This window comes from Enhydra lutris, unplaced genomic scaffold (assembly GCF_002288905.1).
Source record: "Enhydra lutris kenyoni isolate GAN:26980312 unplaced genomic scaffold, ASM228890v2 scaffoldscaffold7, whole genome shotgun sequence".
Lineage (NCBI taxonomy): Eukaryota > Metazoa > Chordata > Mammalia > Carnivora > Mustelidae > Enhydra > Enhydra lutris.
In genome coordinates this window covers 21,716,708-21,731,045 of record NW_019154091.1, presented here as the reverse complement: position 1 = coordinate 21,731,045, position 14,338 = coordinate 21,716,708, and the positions used below count along the sequence as shown (strand labels likewise).

The window sequence follows — 14,338 nt, the reverse complement described above, 5'->3', positions numbered from 1 at the left end:
TGATGGAATGGCAGCAAATGGAGCACTCCTTACTGCTTGACAAATAGAGTAGAAGACTTTCAGGAAGAATATGTGTTTGTTGCATATATTAAATACAGTATTTTTTTTTTAATTTAAACTTTTTTCACTTTTTTTTTAATGTAAAGGGTTGAAGGATGCTTGCCCTACTGTCCTAAAAATATGATCCTTGATGAGGTCACCCTCAAATGCGTTTATCCAGGAGACTGTAAGTGGGAAATGTTCCTAATTTATCCTGAAAAATGAAACACATAAGTATTTTTTCTCTACTGATGGCAAGTGGTTATAAACAGAAGTTTTAGACAACAGACTTTTATAAGATTCTTCTTTAATATCCTTTCCACATTTTTTTTTGTTTCTACTTCTAAAACATATAAATCTTCCCTCTGACACCCCTCCTGTGCTTTCTCTCCCAAAACATTTTTCTTGAAGCTAAATATCCTTTTGGAAGTATATATGGGCCTCATTTTAAGCACAGCAGATTAAGGAAGTGTATCTTTGTGCTTTTTGTTTTTTGTTTTCATTTTTTGTTGTTGTTGTTGTTTTTTTTTTTTTTTGTAGGTATACCTCTGATTCCCACAGAACCTGCATTAGTGCCACCAGGTAAGCCGTCTCTACCCATGCTTACAGCTATTGTTACCATTTGAGACCCTGAGATTAGCATTATGTAACTTAAGTCTTAGCACACTTAATAACGGCTAACTGACATCAGTATTACCCATTGGCTAGAAAACCCATCAGTCACTTTGTTGCATTCCGTAGCTGTTCACTGGCTCAGCATGCCAGGTTTTCTGAACAGCTTCATCATTTGGTTTACTGCTTCCTCTATTTCGGTAGTACAGATAACAAGGACTTCCCTCACATTTTAAACTTAGAATTTGGGTGTCGCTAAATCGTGCATAAATATTCGCAGTTGCTAAGTAGACTCTGAAGAGAGGCTAATGCAAATGAAGTCATCCTTTGGCACTTCCATTTTTGTTCTGTCCCAGCCTCTGGAGTGGACATTCTGGCTCATACCTCACTCTCTCCTCTCTAGGAAATTTGGCATAGGAAAGAGTTTGATAAATCTGTTCACAGTAAGGCTTGACAAATGTATTATTTTTCCTGAGATTATACTTTAGAAAAGTTCAGATACTTTTTTTTTTTTTTTTGGTTATATTATCATAGCTTCACTGTATTTCTAATTAAACTATCTGCTTAAAAAGGCAGGTATGTGTTGTGACCTTATGTAGGGGTTATGGCTTTCAGAGTCCATTCCAAGAGATTTTACAAATAAAAATGTTCTGAACCAATTATCTAAATAAACAAAATTTTAAAAATTGAAGTACAGTTGACATACATAAACCTCCCAATAACGATTACTATTCCCACTATTCTTCCTGGCTCTCAATTATCAAATATTTAGCACCTGCCACGCACTGGACTAACCACTTGGCATACATTTAATCCTTGTAAGTCATTAGAATTTTCCATGACTCTGTGTTTGTTTTGGACTAGAACTTTGTTTCCTCTTCTATGGCTTAAATGATTATGATGATAACAATAAAAATATTTAGGTCTGTATTGTTTCACATTTTCTAGAAGATATAGTCTTCTAGAACATGAATACTGCTCCTAGGACCAAGGAATGGGAATTTTATTCTTCTTTATTCTGTAAATTAGAAACGATAAAATAAGAACAAAATTAAGATTACTTAGAGAATTTATTTCACTGAAAAAGTAAGTTTTCTCTTCTATCATTGTGATAGACTGAATTATGGCCCTCTAAATATGTCGATCTCTTAATCTCAAGAATTTGTGAATATGGTCTTACATGCAAAGGGACTTTGCAAATGTGAATAAGTTAAGGGTCTTGAAATGGGGGAATTATCCTATATTAATCCATATGTTTCCAATATAATAACAAGGGACCTGATAAGAGAATGGCAGAAGTGTTAAGAGTCAGAGAAGGTGACAGGATGACAGAATCAGAGAAGGGGAGGGAGAGAAATTTGTAGATATAATTCAATGACTTTGAAGATGGAAAATGGGACCATAAGCCAAAGTAGTCAGACAATTCAAAGAGTTGGAAAAGGGAAGGAAACAGATTCTTCCTTGGAGCCTCTAGAAGGAATGCAGCCCTGCTGATACCTTGATTTTTAGGACTTTGATTTCCAGGACCACAAGATAATAAATTGGTGATATTTTAAGCCATGAAATTTGTAATAATTTGTTACAATAGCAACAAGAAATGAATACAGTCATTTTGGGGCAATATCAACTCAACAATGGATGCCAATTATAGCTAGACAAAATTTCAACCATTCATTTTGGCTCTTCTGTGGTCCTTCAGACTTCGACTATTTTAGATATGACTTTAGTCCTAACAATAGATTTTGAAGGTGCCTTACAAATGTGTTTATCAATCACATCTTCCCTATCTATGGATCCCTTCTTCATTGCACCCACCACTGGTGGTCCACATGGGACTCAAAGCCCCATCCATTCTGCCTGCAAGGAAAACATTCTAGAAATTCACCAAGGGAAATAAATTAGCTTCACTACTTATTTTTAAAAGGCAATAGAATTTGTAACTCCTGAGCACTCTTCAGTGATACTGGTATTTTTACCTGTTCAGACAATTGTGTTGACACCATCAGGACAGTGAAGAAGTTTATAGAATGGTGGTTAAAAATCTGAGATTTGGAATAAGAATCCCAAGTTTGAATTCTGGCCCTTACACTTCCTAGCTTACCTGTCTATACCTTCATTTCCTTATCTGTAAAATGATAAGAGTGTTGTTACCTACTTTATGGAGTTCTTGCAATGAATAAATGAAATTATCTGTATAAAACTCCTTAGCACACTTTCTATTGCATGCAAATTCCTTATATGATAGATACCATTCCACTAATGGAAAGGATATCTTCATTTCTAATAGGTCCAGAAATGATTACTCCATCAGACTTCACTGTATTGGACATGCTAACTCCAACAACAACAGGTTTGGAATGTGAGGTATGGCTTGGTGATCTATTCCAGTTACTGGAATTCCTTATAACATCTGTTCAAGTTTGTGTATCACTATCCAAATGCTATTAAACTTATCTTGCTATGTTCTGTAGTCTCTCTTTGCCAAGAGATAATAAGAAATATGCATTACATTTTAGCAATTTTTTTGGTGCCCTCTTAGAGGGACAAACAACTGTATTTTCTTACCTGGTTTAGACATGCCCTACGGATTAGATTCTGGTCACACTAAGAAAGTCTTTTTTTTCTTCCTTAAGATTTTATTTATTTATTTGAGAGAGAGATGAACATGAGCAGGGGGGAGTAGCAGAAGGAGAGGGAGAAGAGAAGCAGACTCCTCACTGAGCAGGGAGCCCAGAACAGGGCTTGATCCCAGGACCCTGAGATCATGACCTGAGCCCCAAAGCAGGAGCTAACTGACTGAGCCCCTCAAATGAGGTCTTAAGTGTGATGCTTTAATTAAAAGTTAACTAATGTGGGCTGCTCTGTAAGATGGGAATTCAAAAATATTTATTAAGTAGCTATTATATGCCAGGCACTATGCCAGATAACAAAGATACATTGGCAAGCAAAAAAAGTTAAGCTCAATGGACTCCAGAGCTTGTAGTCGTCTTGGCTGAGACTTGAACACTTGGTTATCTTCTTGCTTCAAACATGCCAGTTGTTTGATAAGCCAACTATTCATTCCACCAATATTTATTTAACACCATTTTTAGCCCGGCACTAAGTACCATAAATAAAACAATATAAAAGCAAGCAAAAATTCATGCCTTTATGGAGTTCATATTATGTTGGAGGCTCTAAGATAGCCAGTAAGCAAAATAAGTTACTAAGTTATAAAATGTTAGAAGGTGCTGCTCAAGGAAAAATAAATCTGTTTTCAATGACACGCTCAGAAAATCCTCCCGATAAAGTAACTTCAGAGTAAATGATCTGAAGAAGTTCAGAAATGGATCCCTGCAGAGAACTAAGGCAGCGGGAATAGCTGTGGAAACCAGGAAACAGGGTTCCAGCCAGAGGGACCAGCAAGTGCAAAGGCCCAGAGGTAAAAATGTACCTGGCGTTTTAAAAGAATAGTAAGGAGGCCATTAAGCTAGTAAGCAATAAGATAAGAAATAAATTAGATTATTTAAAGCCTTGTAGATGATTGTAATGACTGTGGCTTTTATTTTAAAAGGCATAGGAAGACACTGGCTATTTTTGAGCAAAGAGATTACACAGTCTGATTTGTTATAGGATCATTTTAGCTGCCATGTTGAGAATAGGATGTAAACAGACAACAGAACCAGTTAGGAGGCTACTGTGAGAATTTAGGCAGAGATGATGGTGGCATGGGCCTGGGGATAGCAGTGAGGATGGTGAGAAATGCCTGGGCTCAGAGTGTATTTTGAACATAGAGGGCACAGAATTTGCTGAAAGATTACATGTGGGGTGTGAGTAAAACAGAAGCATCAAGGATTCTAAGATCTTTTCCTTGAGCAATTAAAGGATAAAATTGAGTTTTGCCATGTAAAGACTGAGATTGCTCTTAGACATCAGAAAGGTGCAGGTGTACTGTTCTGGTAGACATAAATAGAGCTTAGAACAGAGGTCAAGCTGAGTTCAATTTTGGGACTTCTTAGTGATGGGATGAAATCACAAAGGGAGCGAGAGCAGATAGAGAAGAGGGGAAGGAGGAAGATAGGACAGCAAACAAGCAAAGGATAGTGAAATAGGAGAAAATGGAGGAGATTGTAGGTGGTCTAGAAGCCAGGGAAAGAAAACACTAAGGAAGATGGAGTCCTGTGCTATCTTAAATACATTAGGAGGTCAAATAAGGGGAGGTCTGAAAACTGATCGTTGGATTTGGCAACGTAGAGTTCATTGGTGACCTTGTTAAAATAGTTTTAGTAGAGTGGAAGGTAGAGATTGTTTTAGGTGTTTAGATGTTGTAGGGACTTTAGTTTTTGTCTAACTGCTTTCATTTTCCTGGTTAAACAGAAAGCAGAGGGTCAATACTGGGAGGTGATACAACTGCACCCAGAAAATTTTAGAAAATCAGACTTGACTATTCGCCTCCCTTTGGCTCTTAAATTTGGAAGTGCTCACCTAATAGTCTCACTATTTGGAGAAGTATTTAACCTCTCTTATCCTTAATTTTGATCATGTATAATATTGGAATGATAGAAACTCAATTCACAAAGTTTAGGGAGAAATAAATGAAATAAGCTACTGTTAGTGCACGGTATATAACAGATATTAAATAGTTGTTAGATTTTCTTCCCCATGCCCTGAGATGCAGTATAGAGTAGTGGCCACAGATTCCAGAGTAACAATCCCTGAACTTAAATTCTAACTCTTCCACCTACTAGTATGGGATCTTGGGCAAGTTATTTTGACCTTCATCCTCCTGATTTCCCCATCTATAAAAGAGGAAAAAAATAATAGTACCTACGTCAGAGGGCTATCGTTGGGGGAGTGAAATGTGTTAATTAGAATAATGTCTTGAACATAATATGTGACATAAATGTTTGATCATTGCTGTAATTATTACTATAATTTAAATATAATAAAATTTACATATTTTGGAAAATCTACCACTGATTTTTTTAATTTGTTTATCTAGAAGTCAGTGAGCTATATATAAAAATTAACTTATAATGATTTTGGGGTGCCTGGGTGGTTCAATGGGTTGAGCCTCTGCCTTCGGCTCAGGTCATGATCTCAGGGTCCTGGGATCAAGCCCTGCATCAGGCTCTCTGCTCAGCAGGGAGCCTGCTTCCCCCTCTCTCTCTGCTTGCCTCTCTGCCTACTTGTGATTTCTCTCTCTGTGTCAAATCAATAAATAAAGTCTTAAAAAAGAATTAACTTATAATGATTTTATCCAGAGGCTATTAAACTGATCTCACATATGAATGTTTAATGAAATATATATAGCGTTAAGTAATAGTTTTTTAAACTGACATTAACAGAAGTTATAATGATACATTAGCTTTATAAAACATATGAAAGCTTGACCTGTACTGTATAGGTCTGTTTGTAAACACTAATGAAGACAATTTAGAACAAGATTTCAATGTGCTCAGATGTCTGAGTATATAGGCAATTCTGATATCAAATCAGTATTAAGGTAAAGCTTAAATTAAGTTCAAACTGAGTATTTTAGAGAGAATACACCAATAAAAATAGTAGTGAAATTTAAATCATCTCTCAAAAGCTTTCATATTTAGGAAATATATACTATGGGTAATGGGATTGGGCAATTAAAAAATTAATTGAAAGCATTTGTTGAAAAGAGGAAAAAGAAAACTAATTTTCTTTTTTATTAACAGCCTCAACAATTTGATCCTGTTTATAATTGTAGCCAATATATATGTCTTAATATGGAATGGCAGTTGTACAACTGGTCCCTCAATTGCCCAAAGGACTTGGAAATGCCCGACTGTGGTTTCCGGGGAAGGCCCATGCAAGTGAACAACGATATCTGCTGCCCTGAGTGGGAATGTCCTTGTAAGTTTGCATTTCCTACATGGCAGGCTGTTTTCCAATCAGGAGGAAACTATTTTTTTTTTTGAGCTGATCACCTCACTCATCACACCCAGTTATTGCTGAATTTTCTCCCTTTAATTTAGGATTTTATTTTCCAGTATACAACTTTTAGAGTTGCTCCTTGTCAAATGTATTAACACTAATTTAAAAGTGTGTGTGTTTTTTTAAAGGAGTCCTCATTAGTACAAATACAAATAGTTAATAGACCAAATCCATTCTCTACCATGTTTTTTAGGTCGGTGTTCCATGTTGTCAGAACTGAGCATTATTACATTTGATGGAAACAATGCAGCATTGTATAGTATGGCTTCCTATATCTTAGTAAGAATTCCTGGGGAAATTATAGTTGCTCATATTGAAAAATGTTCCACGAACCAGGTAGGTCATAATTCATTCTCGTGTCATTTCTTCATAAATCTGTAGCTGATGTACACTGCAGCGTTAGATATTCTCAGAGCAAGAGAGGGCTCAAGAACTCACTGAGATTTGTCTTCTAGTACTTAAAAAATTGTTTCATGTGAATATATTTAGAGGCATGTAATATTAATTTGAATAATGTTTTTAAGAAGTCAAGTAATATATTTTTAAAGTGTTTTTTATACATTTTTTTCAGAATGGAAATTCACTTAAAAAGCTAGTGAGTATTTGTAAAGTGTTTCATAAATTCCTTCTCTTCATTGCTAAAGTTTTGTTTTACTCCATAAAGTTTTAATTTTTTTTTTCAAATTAAGACATCCTCTGGAAGAATGTATGGACTTTGTTTTAAGAAGTTAAATTTGACAACATCTATGCATAAAATACTTGTTAATCGGGCAGCAAGAAAGGTAAGAGCACAAAGTTAAAAGAGAGCCTCACATTGGAGAAAATTAAGAAATTATATTAAACACAATTATTTCCAAAAGCAGGGAAAATTAAATATATCAGTGGAGTTTCATTATTATTGTGTTTAATCATTCATTTCATGGATAGTAAAAATTGTGTTTCTTAATATTATATTTCTCCTTCCATAATGTACCAAGTGTTGCAAATATTTCTCCCCTTGTGAGGTTAGCTATAAAAGCCATGTCAAAGACATGAAATCTCTTTTGGGTAATGTGAGTGCCCAAGTTCCAGAATGAACATTAGTGTTTTAAATTAGACAAGGTAGAAATGATGTAAAAAATGAGGGATCACAAGGTTGAAAAACCTAGTAGTTAAGAATACCAGAATGCTGACCACCAAGAAAAAAATAGTTTCAAAGTGCTAATGATGTTAATTTTTCAATGAATATGTGATAGCTAAAATAAGAAAAAAATGAAGAAATATTTAATGACTGAAATAAACTGAAGAAGGGGGATGTTTTATAAAAAGATTTTAAAAAGCCATTTGGTTTTAATAGGAAAAAAACCTTTATCCCAAGGAATATGTGTTTACTAGAGAAGGGTGAGTTATAAAATGGGTATTTCACTTGTATGGTTTTCTCAAAAATGTAAGAAAATGACATACAAAGATTTTGCTAAAATGACAGATGTTACACACTTTCTAGAAATAATTCTGTCTTTTTTAGCACAGGCCAAACATTTTAGACTGGAAACAATATTAAAATGAGACTGAAATATAGTAAGGTATTAGAAAGCTTTATTTCAAGTAAAGTAAAATATATGAATGGGGGAATTGTTTAGATGATAGCATTTGTATATACCTTCGATTCAATCAGTTGATACATTGACAGAAAATGATGGGAAATAAATTTAAACTTACATCTGGTCAGTGCTATTAGTGAGCATTTGGGCCAAAGGGCTTAGTTATGGTTTCAACTGATTCATCTCTGGTCATGTATTCAGTTAAGAACTAACTCTTTAAGAATCATTTATTGAGAGTTTGCATGATAAAACAACAAGATCCTGGTCTCAAGTAACTTGTAGCAGAATGTGAGGTACTTAAATGTAATTGTCTGCCAATTAGAAAGCAATAGGAGGTATAGTGATAGAGTTTGACTAATATAACACAGAAACAGGTCACCTAATGCAGTTCACAGGATGGTCAAACAGGTATTTTTGGAGGAGGTGACACCTAAGAGAAATCTTAAAAGAAAGTGGAAATTAACCAGGCAGCAGTAAGGCTACTTCAGCCTGCAGATGACAGTATAAGGAAGATAGAAAGATGAGAAACTGGATGGTTGGTGAGACAGGACCCAGAAAGGTTCCATGTCTTTGTCACAGTTTAAAAGTGTGCTTGGATTGCCTACATTTGTATTACCAAGAGTACATGTTAAAAATACAGAGCCTAGAATCGCATCCAAAACTAGGAAATAGAATTGCAGGGTAACTTAAGCTTTACCAAGATTGACAAATGATTATGAAGAACATTAGAGTTGAACAGTGATTTAGAAGATCAAAGAAAGGACCCAGATTAAAGAAAACATCCTAAAGATAACTCCATTATCTTAGGTTCATATTAGTAGATAATCTTGTAATCAACATGTATTAAGGGAAATGGACAGAAAGGCATAGGTAACACAGAAGAAAGTTAAGTTTTGAAGAAAATAAGGGGCAATAAGTTTAGAACAAATACTGAATATAGAAAGATACAACAAAGGAATAATAAAAGAACTAGAAGTTGTGAGAAGCTGTAGCAGCAGCAGAGAAATAAATTTTTAAAAACTTAGGAAATAGTTTATATTCAATAAGAAGAAATGGAAACATCTGAATTCTACTTCTAATGTGTGTATATTGAAACATAAATATTTGTCTAACAGTTATAAATTTATTGTGTCATTTTAGGTAGAAGTGGATTCTATTGTTGTGCCTCTGCCCTTTACAAATCAAGAACTATCCATAGAAGATTCTGGTACCATGTATGTGATTATGACTCCAGCTGGACTAATCATAAAGTGGGCTCACCTTACAGGGATCATAGACATTCATTTTGGCTTTCAATTTAACTTGTCGTCTTACACAGAAGGACTCTGTGGTGAGCATTGCTCTTCAAATCTTAATTTTTTTTTCATTTTTTTTTCCTGTTCACATTACACCAATGGTCCCGATGCCCCACTTTCATATTTGAGGTGTGATGTTAACTCTCAGTTCCCCATGTGAATACTATTTCATTTCAATAAATGGGCTAAGAAACAAGAAGAGTTCAATTTCCATATTTTATGAAAATACATGTTCACCACTACTATCACAATACTGTTTGTATTTCTACTATATTCTATATCTATCCTACTATATTCATCTTTATTAATCATTAATAAAGTACCAACTGTTATTTTATATACTTGAACTTATTCAATTCTAATAATAGCCCTCATAAGTTGGTATTAATTTACAAGTGAGAAATATGAGTTACAGAAAGATTAAAGGCTTAAATAGGTTTGTTTCTTCCTTATTATGTTAAAATTTGAAATAAGGGAAAACTTAGTTGCTTAAGCCATTGAGTGTTACATGCAGGGAACAAAAGGTTCTCAATATTTATCCCAGTTTTATTATAAAGTATAATGCCAAAATGTATCTTTACACCTGGTTAGTATCACATCATTTTACATAGACACATAAAAAGTTATATTTTTTTGACACATAGTTATAAACTAAAGGAAACAAATTAAAATATCCCAGGTACACAACAAAATAAAAAAGTATAATACTGACTTTGATATCTGATGGAGGTTATTCTCTTTGTGGCTCTGTGCTCCGAAGAGAACATCAGTTTCCTCATCTTTAAAATGGGAATAGCAACATTCTACCTTCAAGATTGTTGTTAGGGTTGAATGTAAAAATTAATGTCAAACACTTCACACATTGTTTAATACAAACAATCAATAAATCCTAGCTTAGTAAAATATATCTACTTTAATCTCACCAAATATTAATTGAATAAAAGTTTATGGATCACCTTCTGAGTGTTTGGACTCAGTGTTTGGTACTGGCAACACAAAAACAAATAAGACTGAGTCTTCTCTCTCAAAAACTACATGAAACAGATTTCTTCCTTAAAGCATTTAGTGAAAAGTTTGTATAAAAAGATTTACCTTTTTTAAAGGTTTACCTTGCCTATTTATAGTATGCTAAACATTGCACAGAGTTCCATGGGGACTGAAGATTATCACTGTGGAAATAGTTGTTTTTGAGTATGTATAGTATTGGTTAAACATAATCAATAGTGTTTATTGAATAATACTCAGAGACTTTAGGAATGCATATTTTCTCTGATGATTTATCATTTCTTCCTGCTATGATTTCTCTTTGATCTTGTGGATTTTTCTCCTTCACTTATTGTCCGCTCATACTTTTACAGACACACTCTGCTAACTGGATTTTTAAATAATCACTGTAGAGAAGGGGGTAGGATCAACTTTTTGGTAACTGAGTGTCACCCTCTAATGTTTATGACCTCCATAGTGGGTGAAGGTTTTTGTTAGAGGGAAATCTGAATGCTGTCAGGTCTGAAAAAGTGGCAGTGAACAAGGGTATGACCTAAATTGAACATGGACACCAGAATGGGAGGTCTGTATGAATACCTTGTTCTGGCCAGAACTGTGAAGTTTGTAGGGCTGGTGGCTGGAGTTGCAATAAAAACAATTTTTTCTAGCAGTTACCTTTTTCCAGGAAAGTTTAGACTTAAAAAATAGTAGCTTCTTGACAATATAGTTCACTTTGCTTGAGTTTTTTTATTTGTTTGCTTTTGCATTGCCTTCAGTCATTTGTATATGTGCAAAGACAAAGCAATTACGGGAGCAACAACCTTTATGATCTATTGAGGATTAAGATTTGATACTTGAAAAAAATGCTCAAATTATGTCTTTTATAGCTGGTGCCTTGGGGATTAAGAAAAAAATATATCTTAAGGTATGGTGGGCTTCAGATAAAGTATGATCAGGGTTCTGGGCTGATTTTCTGCCCTCCCCTTGACTCTGCACTCTACGGCATGAAGAGTTAGCTCTACCCCAATCTGACCTTCCTCAGAGAGATAGAGTCTATAGCAGATCCAAGCATGATAACCACCAATAGGCCATGTCATCCTAAGGAAGAGAGATTGTCTATGTCTTAGAATTTCCAAGTCAAATCCTGTTTGGCAGTGGTTGTTTAAATGTTGAATATATCCATGTGTCTAGGTGACTGCCTAACCTGACTGGTGTATTATATGTAACACTTGTTATGCACAAGAGTAAGGACTATCTTTATGCCAATCATGGCCTTCTCCTGTAATGGTGATGGGACAGGGATACTTCCTGAAGGCAGAATTTAATGTTTTCAGGCAGGGATTTCCTGGAGGAATGGATGCCGGGAGGCAATCACCAAATGCCCACCACCTTAAGGAATACCTTGGAAAGCTTAAGAACTAGTTCTTCAATTGGGTGATAGTGGTAATAGTGAAGGAGTGTGGAAGAGGAGTCAAGCTTCTCTTTCTTATTTCCTATCATCTTTTCACATTTCTTGACTTCTAGGATTGTGGTTTCTTTCTTATTTGGTTAAGAAAACTCTGTATTGGGGCACCTGGGTGGCTCAGTCATTAAGCGTCTGCCTTCGACTCAGGTCATGATCCCAGGGTCCCACATCGGGGGTCCCTGCTCAGAGGGAAACCTGCTTCTCCCTCTCCCACTCCCCCTGCTTCTGTTCCCTCTCTCCCTGTGTGTCTCCTTGTCAAATAAATAAAATCTTTAAAAGAAAAAAAAAGAAAAAGAAAACTCTGTACTATTTTATCAAAGAATCAGATAAATAATTTAAAAATCCATCAACATTAAAGTGAAAGGATATACATTTGGCACCTTGTTCAGTAAGTAATTTATTCATTTAAAATCAATTATTAAGATGATTTATTTCTGCTGCCTACATTTGCTTTGAGTGAAAAAGTTTTTCCTTCTAAATGTCACATATCTTTCTAGGAATTTGCAACGAAGATCCAGACGATGATCTAAGGATGCAAAATGGCACAATTATTACAAATATGGAAGACATAGAATTATTTATTGAGAGCTGGGAAATTGAGAAATCATTTGAAGTAACAACAAGAAGACCTGTTAGGAATTGTACTGAGCATGACTGCAGTCACTGCATTGAGTTATTGAAGAGAAGAGTTTTCCTTCCATGCCATAATAAAGTAAGTTAAGGGAAACCATAAATAAGAACTGTCATGTTGGACATGTTGAGAGTTAAGCCAATAAATTCCTGTTCTTGCCATGATGTTCTTCTCCTGAGAATAGTTTAGCCCCAAACCTTCTGTCAGTATGCTTTGGAATTCAGAATCATTTGCTTTTATAGACTTAAAGAGATAGGAAGGATAATTATCTTTTTTTCTCCTATGTTTTTTCAGAACTGTATCTACAGTTTTCAAGAAAAAATGAAATTCTGTCCTATGAATAAATGCCTCTAGGAGAAAAAAATCAATGTCAATTGCTAACCCAGTAGAGAAACCAAGACAGTGAGGATATTATCAATTCTCTATGATCTTGGCATCTTAGGTGTATACTTGTAATAGAGCCTGTCATATATTCAATTTAAACATTTTTTATTTGTCTCCAACTTTCTGACTTTATGCGACTAGTAGATATTTTAAGTAATCTCTGTCATTTAAAAAAAGGTGCATTGTTAGGGACACAGAACAGATAAATATGGCATTTCATGAATCATTTAGTGAGAGTTTGTGAGCATCTAGCACTTCCAAAGCATCGTGTTAAACTCCTATGACCCAAAGATGAGTAAGACTCTCCCACCTCCCATGCTAGATTATGGAGTGTAGATTCCGTAATTCTCAGCCTGCCCCATGAATTCAAAATGGCATATCTTTTGGGAGCTTCAGTTTTACTTGGAGATATGGATGCAGATGGGTTTTAAATGTTCACATTTTTTTAAAAAAGCAAGTATATAAAAATAAAAAAAAATGAATACTTTAAAACTCAGTTTAGTATTATTTTAATGTCTTTTTAAAGCACATGATTTTTTGGACGCCTGGGTGGCTCAGTTGGTTAAGGGTCCGCTTTCAGCTCAGGTCATGATCCTAGAGTCCTGGGATCTAGTCCCGCATTGGACTTCTTGCTCAACAGGGAGCCTGCTTCTCCCTCTGCCTGCCCCTCCCCCTGCTTGTGCTCTCTTTCTCTCTGACAAATAAATAAATAAAAATAAGATCTTTAAGAGAAAAAGCATGATGTTTTTTTAATGATGTGTTTTTTGTAAAAAAGATTTTATTTGTTTATTTGAAGTTTCTTTCACTTACACTTAACATATCTGCCAACAACCATCTTATCAAGGTGTATAAGGTCCTCTACCCTCTGGCCCACCCACTTCTCTAGCTTCCTCTTTGCTGTACCCTTCTTGCTTACTAAGCTCCAGTCTCCTGTCAACTCTTTGAATATTCCAAAGTTTTTCCTGCCAGTGGGCTTTTAAACTTCTAGTTTTCCCGGCTGGAATACTTCTCCCCTCTGATTCATTTTAGTGTGTTGACTCCGCTGGATTCTATTCAAAGACTTTTTTTAGTTATGAGATCCACAGACAGATAATAGGTCTGTGTTATTGACCTTTATGCTCCTCATGCATAGGACAGTTCCTGATAAGTAGTTAGGTGTTCAATAAATTAGGAAAGCCTGCTTAAGTGAATATATGAATGGGGGATACAGGAGAGTCAGCTTCTGTGGGTTAAGTGGAAAGGTATCTAACTTTTTACTTTGTATAAATTAAGTCATGTGGGATTTCAAAGCAAAATACCCAGAAAAAGCTTGGAAACATAGTTCTGGAGCTCAGAGGAGGTAAGTTGAGGCCAGGGATCAGGTTTGGGGAATTATTTGTGCATGTCAAAAAAAAATTTTTTT

The 14,338-nt window shown here is 35.1% G+C and overlaps 1 protein-coding gene across 1 annotated transcript in view; it reads left to right on the top strand.

The window, feature by feature from the left end:
* LOC111142236 (otogelin like) overlaps nt 1-14,338 on the top strand; it is a 129,080-nt gene that overhangs the window by 92,996 nt on the left and 21,746 nt on the right. The window contains exons 35-44 of the mRNA XM_022495278.1: nt 147-226; nt 580-653; nt 1,867; nt 2,945-3,015; nt 6,339-6,516; nt 6,791-6,933; nt 7,169-7,192; nt 7,287-7,379; nt 9,318-9,507; nt 12,419-12,633. Coding sequence (XP_022350986.1) covers nt 147-226; nt 580-653; nt 1,867; nt 2,945-3,015; nt 6,339-6,516; nt 6,791-6,933; nt 7,169-7,192; nt 7,287-7,379; nt 9,318-9,507; nt 12,419-12,633 — 1,069 coding nt within the window. The remainder of the gene's footprint in view (nt 1-146; nt 227-579; nt 654-1,866; nt 1,868-2,944; nt 3,016-6,338; nt 6,517-6,790; nt 6,934-7,168; nt 7,193-7,286; nt 7,380-9,317; nt 9,508-12,418; nt 12,634-14,338) is intronic.